We start from the raw sequence: 16,992 nt of genomic DNA, 5'->3' as shown, positions 1-16,992 counted from the left end.
TCAAGCACTTAGGCGGTTGCGGAACTTAGAACAGAGACTTTATCGGCAGCCAGAGCTCAAGGTTCAGTATCAAAACTTCATGAAGGATTACATTACAGAAGGCCACATGGAACTAGTGGATGAAGCAGAACACAATGTAAGTCTGGGTTATTACATACCCCATCACTGCGTACTGAAACCTGACAGCACCACCACAAAACTTCGAGTTGTTTTTGATGCTTCGGCAAAAACTTCATCTGGATTGTCCCTAAATGACACGTTGCTATCAGGAAAGAAGTTACAGTGTGACATAAGTAATCTGATTCTTCGTTTGCGACTCCACAAGATTGCATTCACTGCTGACGTTCAGCAAATGTACAGACAAATTTTTCTGGATCCAAAGCACCAGGACTATCACCGAATCCTTTGGCGTTTCAACTTACAGGATCCAATCCAGGAATATCGGCTGAAGACCGTAACATACGGTGTGTCTGCGGCACCGTTCCTTGCCATTCGAACACTTCACCAATTGGCAGAAGATGAGAAATCAAAGTACCCTCGCGCAGCCGGTGTTCTTGTTGCCGACACATACGTGGATGAAGTCGTGTCAGGCGCAGATACAGTACAGGAGGCCGTACAATTGCAACACGAACTGGTGGGTCTTCTCAAGTCCGGTGGCTTCAACCTCCGCAAGTTTGCCAGCAACAGTCCAGAGTTTCTTGCCCAATTGCCACCATCTCAACTACAACAACCTATTACTCATTTGTTTGATGCTGATGGGCAGTCAAGTTTGAAGGTACTGAGTCTTCACTGGAATGCTAGGTTAGACCATTTTTCGTACCATGTACACTCTAGGAACAGCAGTTGCACTAAGAGGGGCATTCTTTCCGATGTGGCAAGAATATTCGACCCATTAGGTTGGCTATCGCCTCTGTTGTTATTAGCAAAGTCAATGATACAAGAGATGTGGTTAGAGGGTGTGGATTGGGATGACAACCTGCCTGTCAGGTTAGGAGGGAAGTGGATCCGTTTCAAGGAGGAGCTGTCGTTGTTGGAGGAAGTTACCATACCTAGGGGACCTCTTGTGAGTGCACATGACACATTGCTCGAACTTCATGGTTTCTCTGACAGTTCAGAGTTAGGATATGCTGCTGTAGTCTATCTTCGAGAGGTACCACGTGAGGGTCCAGCGCAAGTGCATCTGCTGATGGGTCGGTCCAAGGTAGCGCCAACCAAAAGGGTTACCTTACCTCGTTTCGAACTTTGTGGAGCGGTATTACTCTCAAAACTTTTGCGTTATATTTTGGATGTTTTTTCATTTTTGAATTTGAAGAACATTTTTGCTTGGACAGATTCAACTGTTACCCTATCTTGGATACGTTCATCATCTCATCGATGGAAATCGTTCGTGGCAAATCGTGTTGGAGAAATCCAAACAAACACTTCACCTGAGTGGTGGCACCATGTTCCTTCAGCAGATAATCCTGCTGACTGCGCCTCCAGAGGTCTCTTGCCCTCCCAGCTGGTCAACCATGTGTTGTGGTGGACAGGCCCACCATGGCTGCGTGAAGAACAAACCACATGGCCATGCCTCAACTGGACGTCACCTCCCACTAATGCAGAAATGCTCAGGGAACAGCGAAATCAGCCTGCTGAACCCTTTGTCGGCACACTCACAGTGGGAGATTTGTCGCTACTTCATCGATTTTCATCCCTCACGAAAATCAAACGGATAACCGCCTACTGTTTGCGGTTTATCAAAATTCGCAGTTCTGACAAGGAGAAAAGGAGTGATGCTCTTCAGGTGAGCGAGCTCCAAGCCGCACTCAGGGTGTGGGTCAAAAGGACCCAGGCTTATGAGTTTGCCAGTGAACTCGTTTCTGTGAAAAGGGAACAATGCCCAAGTTCCTTGAAGAAATTAAACCCCTTCGTAGATTCCAATGGAATCCTCAGAGTAGGTGGTAGACTCCAGGCCTCGTGCTTGCCATATAACCAAAAACACCCAATCTTGCTTCCGAAAAGGTGTCGCTTGACGGAACTGATCATCGATCAGCTACATAAGGACTTGCTGCACCCAGGCCCTCAACATTTGCTTGCTGTCCTGCAACAAGACTTTTGGGTCGTGAATGGCAAGGATGCCATTAGGCAACAACTGCGCAAGTGTATGATCTGCTTTCGTGTCAGGCCAAGTCCAGTAGTCCCTAAAATGGGTAACCTGCCTGCTGAACGAATAACACAGGCCAAACCATTCCTGAAAACTGGAGTTGACTATGCTGGGCCATTTACCATCACAATGGCTCGGGCCCGAAAGCCGCGAACATATCGTGCATATATTTGTTTATTTGTTTGTTTTACCACCAAGGCGCTACACCTTGAATTGGTGTCTGATTTATCTACAGATGCTTTTCTAGCTGCATTTCGTAGATTTGTGGCCAGACGTGGCTCTTGCTCAGACATCTTCAGTGACTGTGGAACCAACTTTGTTGGTGCCAACCATCAGTTGAAAGCTTTGCAATCATTCCTTGAGGATAAGACCACCAACGCTGCCATCATTCATGACTTGGGCAACCATGGAATCACCTGGCATTTCAATCCACCAGGGGCACCTCATTTTGGAGGCCTATGGGAGGCCGGAGTGAAGTCCGTCAAGGCTCATTTGAGTAAGGTGATTGGCAGCCAATTACTGACATATGAGGAGTTCTATACAGTCCTCACCCAAATCGAGGCAATATTGAATTCACGGCCAGACACCACTGTCAACTGACCCAAGTGATCTGACAGCACTGACACCAAGTCACTTCCTCACTTTGGGCCCTTCCCAAATCTTACCCGAGGAGGATGTGACCTCGGTGCCTATGAATCGCCTGTCAAGATGGAGTCTGTTGCAGCAAGCCCACCAATGTTTCTGGAAGCGATGGCATAGGGATTATTTGCATCAGCTGCAGGTGCAAGGAAAGTGGACTCAGGCTGGAGTAAATGTGCAACCAGACACACTTGTTCTGGTTCAAGACCCCAACTTGCCTCCACGTCGCTGGAGACTTGGACGAGTTGTGAAAACCTTTCCAGGGTCTGATGGAGTGGTCCGTGTAGCCCAACTTCGTACGCTCCAAGGACTGATTAACCGACCTATAACAAAGCTGTGCCCCTTACCCCAAGACTGTTGAAATTGTTCTTTCAAGGTGGGCGGGATGTTCGGTAACTTTATATTGTGTATATCTTGACATTTGTTGTTGTTTGAGCTTGGACATATCTAAGTATATTTGGGCAACTTTTCTTGCTTGTGTGTGCTGCGTTGCGGAAGAATTTCTCATAGCAAGCTGTGCTCCAGACACCGGAGAAAACAAAAGACAGTCTACTTAAGATGGCCGCCTAAGCACATGTCGGTGCTAGGCGCTGCTTCAATTTTATCGAATAAGTTTGTTGGAAGTTTTCGTTCCCGTTGTCACGGAACAGATAGAATATTTCAACACTATAGTTAATACAGTAGTCTCTCGCTAATCTGAACTCTGCTAGTCCAGACATCCGGTTAATCCAAATGGATCACAAAAAGATGAAAAAAAGAATTTTGTGACACAGGGAAAGAAGAAAATACAGTACTAAGAGAGGGTCCACATACCCTCATTTGCCGGAAGTCTTACCGCCAATTTGCCACTTATCGTCTGTTTTCCGAGAAGTGACTAACTCTATACCCGCGAGTTGTTTTGTTCCCTTCAATCGATGGTTACTCGTTCTTTTGATAGGTGCTCATGACAGTTATTTTTATTCAGCGTGAGTGTTTAATTGTGTGCACTTATTAATAGCAAAATAATGGCTACAAACGTATGAAAAAATGGAGCAAAAACACAAAGCCTTATTTCGAATTGATACGGGTGAATCATTAACTAGAATTGTGCAAGATTTAGGAGTGGAAAAACTAACTGTTTCTGATTGGGAAAAAACTGGAAATAAATTAAAGATTTTTGTACGAAAATGGTGAGTAAGATCAGTTTGGGTAACAGAAGCACATTAAAAAAAAAAACAAGAAACGAAACTTTAGATAAGGCTTTATACACTTGGTTTTTCCAACATGAACCAGGCGTTCCGCTGTTGGGCATAACATTACAAGTGTTTGCGCTCAAACTCGATGAAAAAATAAAGGGTGACCATGCTTTTACTGCCAGTGGGGATGGTTATCTCGGAAAGATTGACATGGTGTTCATGAACTAGGTATAAGTGGTGAAATCTTGTTAGGTGACAATAGTGCAAATGAAGACTTTAAAGTAAAGTTTTAAAAGTTTATTAAAGATGAAAACTTATAGAACCTTGTCTAGTGTTTAATGCTGACGAAATGGGATTAAATTACAAAATGCTTCCCAAAAAAATTAGCCTAAAAGTTGGATTCTGCAGCGAAAGGTCATAAGGTAAAAAAGAAAGAGTGACTTTGCTTCCTTGTAGTAACGCTTCCGGCAATTTAAAAATTCCACTTTTGGCTATAGGTAAATCCGCTACGCCTAGAGTCCTTGAAAAACAATAAAAATGCTCTTCCAGCCCAGTACACTTCACAAAAAAGGCAAAGATGGATGGAAAAATTTTTAAACTTGGTTTTTTGAAATATTTGTTTCTAAAACAAAAAAGTTTTTAACAGACAAAAACCGCCCAGAAAAAGCTTTTTAGTTAATTGATAATGCAATGTGTCACCAAGTGAAGAAGAATTATGAGATGGTGAAATTTTTGTAAAATTTATGCCACCAAACATTACTGCTTTGATACAACCAATGTATCAAGGTGTGATTGAAGCAATAAAATGGTGATATAGGAAAAAATTGATTATATCTCTTTTAGAACAACAAGCAGACCCGTCAGCAAACTTAATGGATTATATTAAAAAAATGACCATGACAACTGTCATTTACTTGGCTGCAGACGTGGGGGAATAAATTAAACCGTCAACTCTTCAAAAAAGCTGGAAAAAATTGTGGCAGGGCACTTCACAGAAAAACCAGGGACAAAGCTAAACTAAATCAAATTCAAATATCTCTGATTTTGTTCAAGTTTTCTAACAGTTTGATGGTTGTGCCAAAGTGGAGGAGAATGACTTATCAGAATGAATGAACAGCGACAGCGGTATTGATCATCAAATGTTAAATGAAGATGAAGGTACGGAGGAATCAGCTGGCTCAACTCATGGTGAAGCGACTACAATAATGGAGAGGTTGCCGAGTTACTTTGAGAAGCACAGCAACACATTGTCTGCTGAGCTACTGACAAGGAACCTACGAGATAGCACGGCAAAACGACAGTAATCTTCATTAAAACAAAAGAATATTACTGACTTTTTTAAGTGAATTGTAAATGTTCTTAACCTTTAATTGATTTATACTTATTAATTATGTAGGTACATTACATAGTATTGTTTTATATGTACATACATTTGTATGTACATAGCTTTCTTAAGTACTTTATAATGAATAAACATTGATTTTTAATCAATAAGATTTTTTCTTTTGCCTATAATACTTGTTTTTGATACAATTAAGTTTATTACGTTCGGACTTTCAGTGATCCGGCCAGTCGCCACTCAAAATCACTAAATGATCATTATAAATATCTAGGGATGTGCGAGTACCCAATATTTTTGGGTATGGTTCGAATCCACAATTACCCGAACCCGGAATCGTTGTACGTACATGGATTCAAACAGTATTACGAATATTCACAAAAGTTATAAATTGATTTAATACGGCTCAAAAAAACTAGCAGTGAAAAATAAAATTAGGCTACTATTACGTAAGTATTTTAATATGATGTATCAAAGAAAGATATGTAAATTAAATAATTAACACAGTGACATTAAAAGAATTTCGTCGTATAGCAAACTACAAAATAAAAACAATTACATACCTACAAGAAAAAACCGTCTTGGCTATTTATTGGAGAAAAAATGGTTTCGTTTGCTGAAACGTTTATAAAACTGAGAATTCCCTGTGGCGTGCAGTTTATTACGATTGAGTTGGAGAATCAAATGTTTTGGTTTTCATATTTTAAAGTGTTTATTATTAATTAAGTTTACATAATTATAAACATTTCAATATCAGTGTAATATATAATTGCCAGTAGTTACAGTTAGAAAAAAGAGAACACACATTATTTTTAGGGATGTGCGAATCCTTGATTTTCAGTTCGGTTCGAATCCGATTCGAATCCCTGGCAATATTTGAGATATGAATCCGATTCCGAATATTAAGCACAGAATAATTAAAAATAACTGATTAATTTAAAAATAATGCGTGTTCTCTTTTTTCTAACTGCAACTACTGGCAATTATATATTACACTGAGAGTGAAATGTTTATAATTATGTAAACTTAATTAATAATAAACACTTTAAAATATGAAAACCCTAACATATTCGATTCTCCAACTCAATCGTAATAAACTGCAAGCCACAGTGAAATCTCAGTTTTATAAACGTTTCAGCAAACGAAACCATTTTTTCTCCAATAATAGCCAAGACGGTTTTTTCTTATAGGTATGTAATTGTTTTTAGTTTATAGTTTGCAATACGATGAAATTCGTAATTATAGTTTAAGCCCTCGAAATCTCAAAATTCTTTTAATGTCACTGTGTTAATTATTTAATTTACATATCTTTCTTTGATACATCATATTATAAATACTTATGTAATAGTAGCCTAATTTTATTTTTCACTGCTATTATTTTTGAGCGGTATTAAATTAATTTATAACTTTTGTGAATATTCGTAATACTGTTCGAATCCATATACGTACAACGATTCCGGGTTCGGGTAATTGTGGATTCGAACCGTACCCGAAAATATCGGGTACTCACACATCCCTAATTATTTTTAAATTAATCAGTTATTTTTAATTATTCTGTGCTTAAAATTCGGAATCGGATTCATATCTCAAATATTGCCAGGGATTCGAATCGGATTCGAACCGAACTGAAAATCAAGGATTCGCAAATCCCTATAAAATATCTCAACAGTGTATGATAAAATGCTTTGTTGGCTTTTATAATGCATGCACATTAAACTACCAGATTATCTGGGTATTCCCATTAAAACTACATTGTCCTTAGATAATCAGGTAACATCGCTAATACGGCATAGCACGACCATGGTTCCTGACAAGCAGTAATAAAAGTGCTTTTACTGTATTACAATTTCTTCGCTTCATCAACAAATGTTTGTCAACGGTAAATGCTATTGTGAGATGCTAGTTCGGAAACACCTCAGCAGTCACATCAATGAACAGTAAATTATGAAATACTCTATTTGAAATTTGGTGACAAAGTCTAAAAAAAAAGTTATAGCATAAAAAAAATATTTTTATAGCTTATCTATGTAGCCAATTGGAAGAAGAAAAAGAAAGCTCACTCATGCCTTAACGCCTTACTTAAACATAAGCAAAAAAAAGAGCAGTTCTACCTGATCTCATATCTCATTACTACAACATGAACAAAGGAAAAAGCAGGATAAAAGCAAAGAGCACCTGAGTCCAGGTACACTGCAGGATGGAGAGGAACTGCGCAGAGATGGACTCGGCAGAGAGGAAGCCCAGAGCCTGGAGGGTCGCCAACACGTCGGCGAAGCACAGCCAGGCCGCCTCGGGCTGCAGGGATGAGCCCAGCACGTGGATGTTGCGCGGGCAGATCAGGCGCTCCTTCACCTCATCAAGGGGGCCGCCCAGGCTCAGCTCTGGCCGGCGCCACAGCTCCACGAAGCTCTGCACCAGCTTCGCGTCCACGAACTCGTGGCACCGCACCACTGCGGGGAGGCATCGCCAACATCCGCCCTTACCTCCACGCTCGCACATCAGAAACTAACTAATAAATAAGTTGTTATTACTGAGATGGGTCCTGTAAATGCCCAGTACCAATGACTGCGACACGAAATGATGAGTGGGTCCGATCAGTAGAGGCAAAATTACATGGTGAATTGCGGTAAAACCAAAATAACCACCGAAAAGCATGTCAAAAAACAAAATAACACCAAAATGCAAGTTGATACACCATTTAGCACTGAAATGCAAGTTATATCTTGGAATTAAGTAGCATTTATTCAAACCTTAATTCAAATAATAAAAAAAGGAAACTTATAATTTTTGAAATTCAAGGAATGTCATTATTTCCATTAAAAAAATTGTACCTAAGGGCATGTATCAGAAAAAATAATTTAATTTGTTTACCGTGCATCTCTTATCGATGCAATTTTAAACCATAAATTCTTGATAATGTATTTTTTGTTATGAATGTATCTGTTTTAAACAAATTAATTTTTTTTTCCCATGTAAAAACGCAGCATATAAATTTCACCTTCTGTTTTTGGTGGAGTAAGTACTACAAAACAGTTTTATAAAAATAAAAACAAAACCGAAATTCTCTGTTTTAAAAACTACTTTGCACTAAAAATAAAAACCATAAAATCTTGTCTCTAACAATCAGTAACTCCAAGTAAACAAATATAAATACTAACATTTTTAAGCAGTCCAACACATTATGTTTATGACATTAATATGAAATCATTTTGTATGTCCACACTTGAGCATTTGTTGCAATGCAGCTATGTTTACCAAATAATGATAAACAAAAACAAAATACTTTTCTGAAGTTCCTCAAGGTGTTAAAAAAAATAGAAGGGTTGATTTCTTTATATTTTTAAGTCAAGTGTAAAATTATTTAAACTTTTTAAGAAGGAAACACGACTACGTTATTGGGAACTGCTTAAAAATGTTTAATGTATTTTGGGATGGAGATCATACAACAGTTTTCTTGTTTGTGTGTATGAAACAAGGGGGTTTAAAATGTAATGCATATAAATCTTAATCCTATAGTACTGATATAACTGGGTTTAAAAATAGTTCCCAGAGTTAAAGAGATCAGGAAGGGTTCCCCTGGACCCGTTCTTTCACTTGGATTCCTTATTATAAATAATCTATGTATCTATTGCTTGAACACTTAAAACAAACAGCATAAATGCATGTAACAAGGTTACACACCTAGATGAATGAAGAGATCAAAAGACAATGGAGCGTAGATGAGCTGCTCCACAGCAGGAATCATATCCTGGCGATGCTGGACGCTGTGCGAGACCATCGTCAGCAAGTCCTTGGCCCTCGCGACCAGCTCCACCGAGGGCGGCAGCTCAATCACGGACTGGATCATCCTCTGAGCACACACGTATGACTAGTGATATAACGACGGAATCGATTTAGTATCCGTATTGGCATCTGCCGATGTTACCAATTTTCTAGATTTTCTATGTAATTGTTTCCAACTGTTACTAAAAAGACCAATAAACTTAAAAAAAAAAGTACATTTTCATCCATTCAGGTGCCACCCATATTATCTATTGACCGGTTTACAGTTCCGTGGGCCCATTTTACTCCAATTTCTCTGTAACTGAAGGCTATAACTGAATGTTGTGTTTGCTAATTAGTCTAAGGCATAATGTGTATTGTGCTCACAAATTTTATGCCATAAAATGCTATTTTTATGTTATCTATCAAAAACCCTTTCAATAGAGTTATTGAAGTACTGACTAGAACTTGCAAATACAGTAGAATCCCGCCGATGCGACCCCCCTCTGATGTGTCCATTCCGTTTATACGACCGTTTTTTGAGAAACCGTGAAAAATTTGAGCAGAGAAAGTCGAAAATTTGAGTTAAATCGGCTGAAAAACAAGTCTGTTACACTTTGTTGGGCGCTATGTGTTTACGTTTATCTTGGCGGGAGCTGTACTGTAAGCAAGCAGGCATATAAAAGACGGCTAAAAATAGATACCACCCCTCTAGACTGTCCACGCGGCAGTGTCTAGCCGAGCTCGGCGCGTCCACTATCGCACGAAAAGCCGTCTCAGCTGTCATGTTATCTTACCCGCCTGCACGAAAAGCCGCTGTGGTAGCTTCTGCGAGAGCGTAAGAAACTCGTCTGGCCAGGCTGGCGGTAGCGGCGGCTTGACAGGGATGTGGAAAAGATAATTGCTTGAGCTGTCAAAATAAACATTGCTGACGGCAAGGGCGGGAGCGCATCCTGTGGTTTGTCGCTGTGATTATCTACTCTAAAAACATGTCACAGCATTTCAGGATAGCATTGTTCTTATATCTTTCGGTTATAGCCGAATGTTTTCTACCTGATCCACACAAGTTCCTTCGCCACGTTTTGAACGAAAATAACCACCAGCCGGCTAGCATAGCCGAACTCGCGTGACGCGAATTCACTTAGCGCGAGTATTTATCGGAACCCATTGTTCAGGGAATGCAAGTCCGAGGTGTAATATGAATTTAAAAAGTTGTCTTTTTTACACCATAGACTATTTGAATATTAAATCTATGCGAACAAAGGCGATTTTTTTATGTATTTGGATATATTTGAGGGGAGGGGAGGGGGGGGGGGGTAAAAATTGGCCCGAATTCTCTATTGCGACCATTCCGTTTATAAGTCCGTTTTTCCGGAAACCGTGAGGGGTCGCATCAGCGGGATTCTACTGTATAAAATTTCTATAGACTTACATTGTTATTATTTACAAAAGGTATTGAATCTTTTGGGTATCAGTTACAGGATCCGTGAACAAAATGTTATCTGTAATTGATCGGTATCAGTTTTTAACTGTATCACCACTTGCGACTATCTACCCAAACATTTACTCAAGCAGAGAGGTAGCTTGCTAGCTTCCATCTAGTCTGTGTCCTCCCTGTCTCAGGAGAAAACAATAAGATTAATAAGTTAAATATCGTAGGTTCTCACACAGAGCACATAAAAAAACACCATTATAATTATAACATGGCATAATAATTGTTCGATTTCATAAACAAAAAAATTAAAGTTAGAGACAAGATTGTGTGCTGTATCGTACTAAAACTGAAATAGCACAAAAAAGCATGCCAAAACACAGCAAACACCAAAATGCAAGTTGATACACCATATAGCACCAAAATATAAGTTATATCATGGAATTACGTATCACTTAACCAAAACTTAATTCAAATCATAAAAAAAGTAATCTTTTAATGTTTTAAATTCAAGGAATGTCATTTCCGGGCAAAAAATTGTACCAAAGTGCATGGAGCAGAAAAATTAATTTAATTTGTTGTATTGTGCATCTATTATTGAATCACTTTTAAACCAAATGCTTGCTAATTTTATTTTATTGTTCTGAATGTACATATGTTTTATATAAATTTACTACAAATTATTTTATCGTAAATATGCAGCATATAAATTCTACCATTATTCTGGCAGAGTAAGTTTTACAGAACAGCTTTTATAAATATAAAAACAGTAACACTGAAATCATCTGTTTCAAAAAATGAAATTAACCAAAAAAAAAAAAAAAAAAAACTATAAAATCTTGTCTATAGTTATAGTATGTACAAAAAAATAATTTCTAAGGGAAAAATAATACATTTCTGTAATAACCTAAACAAATTGAGCTTAATGTCTTGTAAACATCAAAGTCATTATAATCAGAGACGATGAAAGGTGATGAAATGCAAATGAAGCACTGACGGAATGAATGAGTGAGATAAATGGGGGTGCCCTGAGAAAGCCCACAGATCACGACAAGGTCCGCCATGTTCGGGATTTACCCAGAGTTAAGAAGCTTCATTTAGAGGGATGGTGATAATTAATTTTTTTATATCTCAGATGGAAAGGAATTTTTCCTCTTTTTTAGTGTAAGGTCAACTTTGCAAAAGTTTACCATTATCAGATAAAATTGTAAATTTAATTTAGATAGAAAACAAACTACCAAATCAACATTATTATTTTACATTTAACATGATTGTAACCTTTTATTGCAAAGCTTTAAGGTACACCATGATTGTTTGTCCCTCCAGAGATGCAAACAGTGACTTTCCTCGAATGAAAAACAAAAGCAGACACTATTGCCATATGATATAGGCATGTGTACGGAGCCACTTGCCAGCATGCTCTTCACAGCGAAATGCGGAGGCCAGGCTTCATCAAGGTGCGTGACCGGCCGGCCCTCCTCCAGCAGTACCCCAGACTCCTTCCCCTGGACCACGCGGTTGTTCAGGTGCCGCAGCCTCCTCTCCAGCTCCGCCTTCAGTTCCGCCTCGAACATCTCTGCCACAGAGGAGCAGTACTTACTACCACTGAGGCATTGCTGTTTTGATCTGAGTGTCAAGCGCAAACAACTGTGACGTTGCCACAGACACAATCATCTTACTACTACTATAACCTGGTTTAACTCTAATGGACACCCCAAGTACCTATTTAAGGGTAATGATTTTTAACATTACAATTTCAATATAAAAAAATACTAGTACATACAGTGAAAAGTCATTAATCTGGCATTCGGTGGCTCAGCATATTCTGTACTCCGGCAGTAAGCATGTTCTTGCGCACGTACAGTCACCGGCAGATGAATGGGCAGACGTTGCTTGTGTTTGTGCAAGTTCCCTGCCACTGGCTAGACTGAGTTCATCACGGCCCGGTCTGTGGCCGGGCGACAATGGCAAAGCACAGCAGCATAGTCATAGATATAGAAACATTTGGTCCGTTACACTCGATAGTTGCAACTGAACTTGTCATGGCCGAGGTGTGTAAAACATTCGCTAGCGTAGTCAGACCTGCGCGTGCCTCTCTTCCTCCCTCGTATGGTTAACTGTATGCCACGGTACATCTGTTGTTTACTGAGTTGAAGCAGACTTTGTGGCATCATGCCAGACTTTTTTTTGCTTGTGGCGATTTTGTGCTAACTGAAATTTAGAGATGTACTATTCAAGACTGGGGCAGTAAAATTAACATTGCGCTAAATGAATTCGCGCAATCTGAAGACGTGCTAAGTGAGGGATTGGTGTATATAAATAAAATAAACGAAAGGATGAATGATAAAATTCTTTACTGATGATTGAAAAAATAATGTATTAGTGCCATAAATAATTTTATTAGACAAGAAAACTAACTGGCTAGCAGTCTCTGGTACATTTCCCACTTGAAATGACAAAAAAAAATCAGGTAGAATCTATTTGGAATTAAGCTTTGATTTCCTCAGTATTAAGAGGGTATTCTACCACTCCTACCATAGTTTAGTGTATACCTAACTTACAATCAGTTACATAAATTCTAGGGATGGGTTGAGTACACATTTTTATCGATTCCGATACCAGTACCGATTCCTAAATTTCGATTCTCGATTCCGAGTCATTCCAGTTTTCGATTCCTGGTAATTCTGGTCACATAATTAAAACTACTTAAGAATTGAATGCATTACATAATGATAATAACATGTATAAAGGATAATTATAAACTTAGGATGAAATGTTGAGGGTTGTTTTTTTTTTTTTTAATTACCAGTGAAGAAGCATCTTCACATAAAGTTTGTTAGTAAGTACTAGGCTGTGCACAAAGAAGTTCAACATTTAGACAGGGTTATTTAACAGGCGATAACGCTGATAACATAACATCTTTGTTCAAAATGGGTTCAAAGGTAGCACTATTTTTTTCTGTGGTACCTTTTGACTTAGTTGGTGACAGTGCTGTAAACAAAAGTTTGTTTTTCTTCAAAGACTTATTTTTTTTGGTAGTAATGTGTGCCGGGATTTCAAATGCTTCATTAAATTGGTTGTAGATTTATAAGTACCGCTCCGTGAAATTTGCGCACTACCATGATTACAAATTGCATATTTGTCATTTTCACTATTGATGCGAAAATGTTCCCAAACTTTAGACATGTTGATACAATATCAGACCATTCGCATTGTAATTTGAAACGACAGTCGGCGAACATTTTTTTACTAACAAACTAGCAAAACACTTGAAAATAGTTTTAGCAAAACAATATTTGTGCCAAATAAATAGCATAAATGCGAAACAATTCACAGTAACCTCAATAGCACGACGGTGAATTACGCCGTAATTCACCGTTGTGCTATTGAGGTTACTGTGAATCGTTTCGTATTTATGCTATTTATTTGGCACAAATATTGTTTTGCTAAAACTATTTTCAAGTGTTTTTCTAGTAATTATTACGGTTTTCCTTTGCAAGAAATAAACACGAGCCTCTGTTGGCGGTATGGCCAGAGAATTCTTTATTATCGATTGTTGCTTTCATTATACAATTTGTCCCGTACGCAACGAATCGATACGTTTCGACTTGACTTTATATTTTATGGCCACCAGAGATTTTGTGGAGGCCATCATCCTTGAATGGCTCACAACTAAAATGGTGACGACACGTGATGTGATCTCGTTTCATAACCGTCACTTTCTTCACAAAAAGCAATGGACTTTTCTTAACTGCAAATAAAATTAATAACCCTTTTTACAATTTATTTACGTCTAATACATGAGTGAGGAATAATGTTCTTCGATCGTGGAGTTTTAATTAAAGGTTAAACATGCCCGGTAACATTGTTTTTATTTATTTTTATTCGTATAAAATTAATATTTAATAATAATGAGCATTATTAGGAATTTTATGCGCATACGGCAGGTAAGATATATTAAAATAAGTAAGTAAAGTTCAGACGAAAATATATTACTACTGTATTTTCTTAACTTCACCGATTCCTAACCTACCTTGCCCTTTTTTAGTACCCGATACTGAGTACCCAAATTTTTTAATAATCGGTGGTATCGAGGAATCAGAGAATCGAATCGACCCATCCCTAATAAATTCCTAGAGCTAAACTTTAGAACATGACAATGTAAGGACCATCTTCTAATACTAAAGCCATGATTATTTTGTGGATTCATTTCACTACAGGCTAACTCAATTTGTCCATATACAACCAAGCTTTTTTATTATCCTCATTGGTCAATAATAATGTCACTACTTTTGGTGGGTTGCACATGAACAGATAACAACGTCTCATCCTTGTTTATAACTGACTCAGTGTCTTCAAGGGCGTGTTAAGAGCACTATAGTCTAAACATCAACATGTATACATACTTCAAGTCTACTTAGTTATCTAATTAATAGGGGTATGCAAAATTCGCATTTGCGATAAAACGATTTTTTACGCGAATTTTGACATTTTAAAGTGAATAATCACGAATTTGCAATAAAATCATTTGTACGCGAATTTTAACAGTTTAAAACGAATAAACCCGATATCCACATTATAGGATACTATTTTTACGCGAATCTTAACATTTGAAAACAAATAAACCCGATATCCATAACTATTTGATTAAACTACTTATACTAAAAATACGTACTTCTGACGAAGTCCGTAACGTAGGCCTAACCTGGTGCAGAATTAGTAAATCAACACAGCCGCCATAATTCAACTAGAGTACGATGCGCTGCTTCCTCTCACACGCGAACATGTGACGATGTTTTCAGTATTTATGGTAAGACAAACGGTGTAAACATGTATAGAGGCGAAATTGAATGTTTTGAATAACTTGAACGATGTAAGCAAAGACGTGAGTATAGTTTGATACACTTGTACACAAAACATCAAACAAAAACGCAGTAGCTACACAACACGTCGTTACTCGCTGAGCTCACACAATGATGCAATCAGCAGCAGCAGTGCAGCTGGCAACCGGTAGGTTGCGCGCGCAGTCTCGCTCACGCACACTCACACGAAGTCACAACAAAACAAAGCTGTTTACGGCCGTGCCCGCGCATGGTTGAATACGACAAACTTGTACACGGTATGAATTGAACTTGCGTGGCGTGGTAGTTGTGCTCTAATACTTACGTGGCGTAAGCCTATATACTTATCCGAAGTAATACCGTATATACTCGTGTATAGCGCGCCCTTTTTTCCCCTCAAGTAAAGGAAAAAAATAAGGATGCGCGCTATACACGGGAAAAAAAATTTTTAGGGGGGGGGAGGCAGGGAGGAGTGGAAGTCGTTAACTGCCGGGTGACGGGTGACGTTTCTGGCCAGCCCCCACACATACGCACAAGCAACAAGGCCTCTGTTTCACACACACACACACGCGCGCGCGCAAGCTCGCACATCATGGTCTCTTGTTTATTTTTAGACCTCCCCCCTTTACAGAAAGCCAGCTCAGAAGCTAGTAAAAAGAGAGAGAGAGAAAGAGAGAATGTTGTCACCAGTTCCCCCCCCCCCCCCCGGCAACTTCTTCGCTTCCTCCATTCCTCACCGGTGAGTCATCAAGTTCTCCGCGCCAGCTTAGCAACGTAGCGCGGCACGCCTCCCTCCCTTCCTTCCTCGTACCAGTTGTGACGATATAGCGCTTCATTATCTTCCGTTTAGACAGCAGAGTTTATGTATTTTCCTGACGCATCACCACACATCAATTTAAATAATCAGGTACCACAAAATGTTAGTAAAATTTATTTATGGGGGAAAAAAAAATTTCAATTTTTTTTTCTTTGGAATTAGTTGCAAAAATCGTGGTGCGCGCTATACACGAGGGCGCGCTATACACGAGTAAATACGGTACATATTTTTTTTAACAAAAATGCGTTAATTTGCCGTAATTTTTACTTTTGTTGCCATGCCGAAACCTCCTACAGTAAGTATTTAAATAAGAATTGAGAAATGATTTCATACGTCTCCAAATACTGGACATTCAATTTCAATTACAGTGAAACCTCTTTAATACAAACCTGAAGGGACCTAAAATTTTGCAGTTTGTATTAACGAGGTTTGTATTAACAGGTGCATATGCTCACATTAATAATAATCGACAAAATCAAGTATTGATTTTTTACTCGAAAATTAGTCAAATAGAGAATTAAAGAGGCTTGAAAAATTCATTGATTTTTTTCTGCACCTTTTTAGTTGCATAAATGTCTTTTACTGCACTGCAAGTTTGTCGAAGGAAGACAAGACATCAGTGTCTACATCACTAGCAGCCAGAACATTTTCCAAGACAATTAATGCTGAAGTGGACTTCACTCTAAGAATTTTTAAAAAATATTTCAACCTCAAAATTAGTGTCAGAAATATATCAGTTACTTGTCATTAAAGTTAGGTAAATCAGTTGAAAAATAAATAAAAATAGAAGTATTTTACTTAATTCAATTTACACTTGCAAAAAAAAAACATACGCACAATAAAT

The 16,992-nt window shown here is 38.5% G+C and overlaps 1 protein-coding gene across 7 annotated transcripts in view; it reads right to left on the bottom strand.

Moving 5' to 3' along the window:
• The window catches only part of LOC134546165 (codanin-1), a 65,855-nt gene that overhangs the window by 4,543 nt on the left and 44,320 nt on the right, over positions 1–16,992 (bottom strand). For all 7 annotated transcript variants that reach the window (XM_063388740.1, XM_063388743.1, XM_063388741.1 and 4 more), the window contains 3 exons: positions 11,903–12,066; positions 8,978–9,146; positions 7,472–7,746 (listed from right to left, as the gene is read on the bottom strand). In XM_063388740.1, coding sequence (XP_063244810.1) covers positions 7,472–7,746; positions 8,978–9,146; positions 11,903–12,066 — 608 coding nt within the window. The remainder of the gene's footprint in view (positions 1–7,471; positions 7,747–8,977; positions 9,147–11,902; positions 12,067–16,992) is intronic.

The sequence above is a fragment of the Bacillus rossius genome, chromosome 1, assembly GCF_032445375.1.
Source record: "Bacillus rossius redtenbacheri isolate Brsri chromosome 1, Brsri_v3, whole genome shotgun sequence".
In the NCBI taxonomy this organism is placed as follows: domain Eukaryota; kingdom Metazoa; phylum Arthropoda; class Insecta; order Phasmatodea; family Bacillidae; genus Bacillus; species Bacillus rossius.
This window is presented reverse-complemented; position numbering and strand designations above follow the sequence as displayed.